This window comes from Limulus polyphemus, unplaced genomic scaffold (assembly GCF_000517525.1).
Source record: "Limulus polyphemus unplaced genomic scaffold, Limulus_polyphemus-2.1.2 Scaffold711, whole genome shotgun sequence".
NCBI lineage: Eukaryota > Metazoa > Arthropoda > Merostomata > Xiphosura > Limulidae > Limulus > Limulus polyphemus.
The window spans coordinates 251,923-258,326 of record NW_013666321.1 but is presented as its reverse complement, the minus strand read 5'-3'; the positions used below and the strand labels follow the sequence as shown (position 1 = coordinate 258,326).

Below are 6,404 nucleotides of genomic sequence, written 5' to 3'. Positions count from 1 at the left end.
TCTAAGAATAGTATTACCATATTGGTACGTCTCCGTTTGCTGAATTAACTTTCAGTAACTTCGTTCCGGCGACACTTTATCGACACAAGTCCTTTCTTAATAAGACTTGTTTATTCTTTCCGAATACAACTTTACGATACACTTGATTTCAATATTCGCGCTAAAACAAACACTATAACGAACGAACGTTAACTTCAACAATACCCTGTGACTGCAGTTCAATTTCTCACTATCTACACCCACATTACATTCCGTCACGTTGTCCCCCTCTTATATATACCAGACTACCCTATATCTAGTATTCTCCCGACAATTCCCGAAGGTTCGAGAGAACGAGTCACGTGACTTCGCTGACGCAACAATATAAAAGTGGTGTTATTGATTTATCTGTCGACTAACATAAACCAGAACTGGACGAAATATTTTCGGCTAAGTATAAGTCTCGGAATCATAAAAAAATAATGTGAAATTTTGGTTGCATCTCGCTAGGCGTGTAAATAGTAAACAGTATTAAACTTGTATGATTGTTTTGAAGCCTTGCCTTATTCTTTCGATTTGACTTTGTTCAGGGTTATTGATGAGAGATGGAATTCCTCGAAACCGGCTTAACTCGGTGACAAGTAGTAAATCGAATAATACATTGGGCTTCACATTTATTTTTCTAGTATTGAACTTGGTTATTAGTCACCAAATCCTGAGAATCTCCAGTTATTGATGGACGTATTTTAAATATTTTCGTTTACTATAAGTCACTGCAATTTGCGTTCAGGTCTTTAGAAATATTTCATGATACGGTTACTTAACAACTGATTTTCAGACATTTTTTTTCTCAACACAACAATTACCTTATCGAATATTGTATGATACGGTTACTTAACTACTGATTTTCAGACATTTTTTCCTCAACACAACAATTACCTTATCAAATATTGTATGATACGGTTACTTAACTACTGATTTTCAGACATTTTTTCCTCGACACAACAATTACCTTATCGAATATTGTATGATACGGTTACTTAACTACTAATTTTCAGACATTTTTTCCTCGACACAATAATTACCTTATCGAATATTGTATGATACGGTTACTTAACTACTGATTTTCAGACATTTTTTCCTCGACACAACAATTACCTTATCGAATATTGTATGATACGGTTATTTAACTACTGATTTTCAGACATTTTTTCCTCGACACAAAAAAATTACCTTATCGATTTTAATAACCATCTGATGACAATGGAAATTTGTATACTATTTCTAATAATTAATGCATGCAACTGGCCAATGAACTGCTATAATCGTTTACTGATGTAGCAATATAAGTATTGGTCTCCAAAGCGACATGATGATACAGTAGTTCAGATTAATGGCTGGAACTATGTCTGTATTACCTGTTTTACTGTAGAATCTTCTTGTAAAGTTAGAATACGTATTTCTTTTTCAGTTTCCAGGTGAAATACACGATTACCAATCATCTTCAGGACTTTCTAGCCATTTACTTGTTCTGGGATCCAACAGTGCCATCGACATCGCTTTCCACTCATAGTAAGACTTAATTAGAAATATATCTTGCTTTGCTTCACATGCATGGGTTTTATTACATTTTGTACATAGCACTTTTTTTTTCTGTAAAACTATGAAAACTGCAAAAGATGTTGGTATACCCCAATCTATTCCATAATTATACTTTACAAACTTGAATAAATACCACGTCATATATATATACATATATGCTAAAGCTCACTCATTTTTGTACGCATCGCACTTGTAAAAAGCTTAGATAATTGAGCCGAAAGCTTGTGCATTAAAAAAAAACTAAAAAAACGTGGTGATAGTCCAAATAAGTTACTTAATACCTATATGAGTACTCACGTTATAAGCCTGAAAAGTTACTTATTCACTCATTTCGTTCTTATGCGTATTTATTAATTGCACACACTTGTTCTCATATTGTCCTAGGTAATCAAGTACAAGAAAGCAGGTCTATAATATGTCACAAGCCTCTGTCTAACCTTGGTTCTTGTCAAGGAGGGTCACAATTACATACAACAGTTTGTTTTTCTGCTACCAAAGAAGGAGTCTATGAGGCAAGACAAACGTGAACTTTTTTACTTATCTTACAGTTGTTTAAATTTAGATTTCCAAAATAGGGCTGAGTAAACTTTATAGTAAACCTTCTCACTACTAACTAACTAGCTACTGATTTAGTTTCGTTTTCTCTCGGAAAAGGATGAACGGTTATAAAAAAGACTAAAAACTGGATTTTTTTTCAAAACAGAAAACATTGATAGGTTTTGGACTCCGCCAAAAAATTCTAAAGTCTGAGAACCACTGCTCTAGTCTATCAGTTCAAAATTAGAGACAGCTAGCTCAGATAGTTCTCATGTAGCTCCAAGTAAACAATGCTTACAGTATTGATTGGATCTGTCAAAACTTTTTGGAATAATAATTTATAAATATATGTTAAACAGATTTTATATGAAATTTGAATATTAAATCACAGCATGAATTTTGAAATGTTTATATTCAACTCCATCAGAGATAGTCCCTCTGTGGAACAGTGGTAAATTTATGGACTTACGACACTAAAATCCGAGGTTTGATTCACTGTGTGGACACAGCAGATAGCTCAGTGTGGCTCTGCTCTTAAACAAACAAACAACCATAAGATATTTCTCTCGTGAGAATTTGTTTATCGAATCAAACAAAGGCTTCAACTTTATCAAGTAATGAAATATGTCGAGATACATTATTGGATCTGGTCCTAATGCATGAAAGCGTGTGATTAATTAAAACAGTAATTTTAAGATTAAATGTTTTATTCGCAGGGTAAGGAATATCGATTTTACATTTGTACTTGAAAATAACCAATACTTGCTTATGAATTAAGAACTATATTGGAAATATTATGGTAGATAGAGATAATATTCGCAAGTTCGCAACGTATTGTAAGATAAATTTAAAATAATACATCTGATGACATAGCTTTTACACTCATGTAACACTTCATGTTTATTTCTAAAATGTAGGTCGGACAGCATATGAAATTGAAACTACACTACAGGACTGAACCAGTGACAAACACGAGAACCCTGTCCTCTTACCATACAAGTTTAGAACCTCAGCCAAACAGGAAATTTCAAGATGACATCTCCGGGTCTTATGATGGTCAGATTGACTCGTTATTTTACCAATCCTCCGTTGTATTGGCTCTTGATAAAATCGTCAAACAACCCTGTCAAATATATCTCTTTAAGTCTCTAGGTATGTAACTGTAACACCTTCATATCTTCAAAAGTTTAAGGTGTAACCTCATTATTTAGATATGTTAAATATTTTAGTTTTGTAGGCATTACATTTCCTTATCTAAGTCATTTTGTGTATGAGCGTAATATTTGCATGCGTTTAAATCTTCTTAATATGCAATCGTATTATTTAGATATTGCAGGTTACTTTAATACGTTCTATTTAAATATTTCGGTCTTTTTTGGGGGGGGGTTGTAGTAATAACATTTATGTTTTATGAAGTCTTACAGAATGTGGAATTTGCCTCTTCTGTAACATTGTGATATGTAATAATAACATTTTCAAGTATTATAATACACACAACACGTAACTCCATGAAAATGTTACCTCTTCATGTTTTTGGCACACATATATCTATGGAATTTATCATTTCTTCTCTCCTTAGCGTATTTTGATACACATGTAACAGTTGAATTTAGACATCTTAAATATTTCACTGTGTGAAGTAAATAACAGTAGCATTTCATATTTAATCAGTTAATTTGTGTACAAGTTATTTTAAGACTTATGTTATGTTGATATCTATTAAATTCTATTATTATCATAATACCTCATTTTCGGTATTTTTATTGCGCAGTTTTTCAAACTTTTAACACATTAATCTGCGGATAAGTTGATGCTGGATAAATTTTATCCTTTAGCTCCAACCGTAAGGAATGTTTTTATTCTTAAGTTTCAAGTTTCATGTTGTATTCTTTTTTTGTGTGAAATATTTCTTGTCTTCAACAGAAAAACAATGGAACTTGTATCTACAACAACCCGTGATGTCAGAAGACACATAACAAGAAGATTTATGAAAGAGAACTGACACGAAGAATTTCTGGCTTAAGAATCGTGATTCATTCGACTTCGTATAATTACTTAAGCAAATTTTCAGCTGCAACTAAACCAGTTTGTAAAGCACAAAACGAGCATTTGGCATTTTTAGTAATATTAATAATATACGTACACCTATAGAGTAACTATCCTTTGAAGATGCCTTTACGCGTTTGGTGTTGCAATATCACCTATGTACAAAGTACAGTCCTGTTAATAATACGCATTTACAGTTTAAGAAATAGGACAAAGAACAACGAATTTTTATTCATATAAAATACATTATTAAACTAACCAATACTGTGCTTATTACAGATAAAAAATTAAATACTTTATTGTACTAAGTTTATACCAGTTATTCATTCTCTCTCTCTTTGTATTTTTGGTAGGTATGTGGTAATCCGTGATAATTATTTGTTAATATGAAAGTAAAACCTTACAATTTCTGTGAATTAACTTGAGAGCCTGAAAATGATCATAAGCAAATCCTGTACTGGACGTGTAAATTTTTCTTAATTTCTGACATTCTTTATGAGATTAGTCCACTTCTAGTCATTCACTCTTTTAGAGTTGATAATCAAGTAATAGCTTTAATCAACTATCGCATAGAGGGCGCTGCGACGGATATTTTATAACCTCTACTTGCTACGGTAGTAGTTTTAGGAAAAATTTCTTCTGAAAGCGCGGTAACTTGAAATTCAGTTTAAAATAATGAAAATGAAATATTTCTGCTGATACAAGTGAAATTTATCTTCTTTGTAAAAATAACCGCTACCTGACTAAAATCTAAGTAAATATAGTAGACAAAGTGAGCAATGACCTCGTGAAGCAATTTCTGCTAAAAAGTTTGTTACATATTCTTGTTTTGTTTTATTTGTCGAAACGCGTCAGCTTAATATACTGTATCTACTGGATTAGTAAAGTCGAGAGTTGGAATCTTTCTTATTTTCATTTTTAAAGAAAAGAATTATAGTTTCACAGGAGGGCATGTCCTCTTTAAAATATATATAGTTATATACTTTAGGTCCTATTTAAGGTCATGTCAAAGAACTGTTGGACAGTTTATTTTTAATCTGTTATAAGTGTTTTAATTTAATTGTATATACAGATTTCTATGTACTAATATATTTTATGCGTAGTATATAAAGTTTTACTATTCGCACTAAAAATGTTTTTTGTTTAAAATACCGATTTTGTATCAGGTGGAAACAACAGTGATGTAAAGCTATGTCCTAGCTTCTTATTTCTAACGTTGGAAACAACAGTGATGTAAAGCTATGTCCTAGCTTGTTATTTCTAACGTTGGAAACAACAGTGATGTAAAGCTATGTCCTAGCTTGTTATTTCTAACGTTGGAAACAACAGTGATGTAAAGCTATGTCCTAGCTTGTTATTTCTAACGTTGGAAACAACAGTGATGTAAAGCTATGTCCTAGCTTGTTATTTCTACCGAAAGTTATTGCTTTCGTCGTTATTCATTCTTCTAATCTGTTATCTGGTTTTCTAAACACCTTAGTTGTTGATACTTGACATCATTCTCCATCTATTGAGAAAATGTTTACTCCTGCAACTGTGACGATTATAATGTGTTACATCATTGATTAGATGCCACCTGGAATATTAAAATAAAATATACAATTGAAACTGAAAAAGACAAAAGACACGTAAAGATTATAAATGACAATAGTATGTAAAGCATACTATTTTTCAAAAGTTGACTGACTACAAAAACGAGCGAATATACAAAGGTCCGAGATTTAAATCCATGTTTACCAAGTATTTGATATATTTGTTTCGTCAGTGTGCAATAGAAACACTTTATTTAATTAACGTTTGTTTTGTCGTTACAATCTATTTTTTCTTTATATGATCAACTGTAACCAGGAAGACTTATAATAGTTATGTTTTATTCGTATTCATAGATAAAATTTACTTTCTTCACGTTAGATTATGTTCTAACGATTTTATAACACCCTGCTTCCACTAATATTACATAAAAAATAATATAATCCAATGCATTAGTTATCGTCAGTGTTAACTTCGTGTATCAGCAATACTCCTATAACGAACCACCTTTCATAATACAAAATAATCACAAGAATACAGAGTAGTGAAATGTAAGTTATGCTGCTGTTACCAGAGGGCGATAGTGCTGTAAGGTACCAAAAATACGAAATCATGATAAATAATGGTTGGAGGCGGCTTGAATGGGTAATGAAGAAAAACTTTAATATAAGTTTAACATAACAGCAAATTTACAACGTTTCGACAAGGTT

General features: G+C 31.8%; 1 protein-coding gene across 3 annotated transcripts in view; it reads left to right on the top strand.

Annotated features, from left to right (window-relative positions):
• LOC111085915 (uncharacterized protein C7orf43 homolog) overlaps window positions 1–5,240 on the top strand; it is a 40,460-nt gene extending 35,220 nt beyond the window's left edge. Inside the window, exons 6-9 of one of the 3 annotated variants that reach the window (XM_022386746.1) lie at window positions 1,451–1,551; window positions 1,966–2,093; window positions 3,036–3,270; window positions 4,042–5,240. In XM_022386746.1, coding sequence (XP_022242454.1) covers window positions 1,451–1,551; window positions 1,966–2,093; window positions 3,036–3,270; window positions 4,042–4,094 — 517 coding nt within the window. In that variant the 3' untranslated portion in view covers window positions 4,095–5,240. Of the gene's footprint in view, window positions 1–1,450; window positions 1,552–1,965; window positions 2,094–3,035; window positions 3,271–4,041 lie in introns of those variants that run through there. The other 2 variants (XM_022386745.1, XM_022386747.1) reach the window with 2 other exon arrangements.
• The last annotated feature ends 1,164 nt before the right edge of the window (window positions 5,241–6,404 follow it).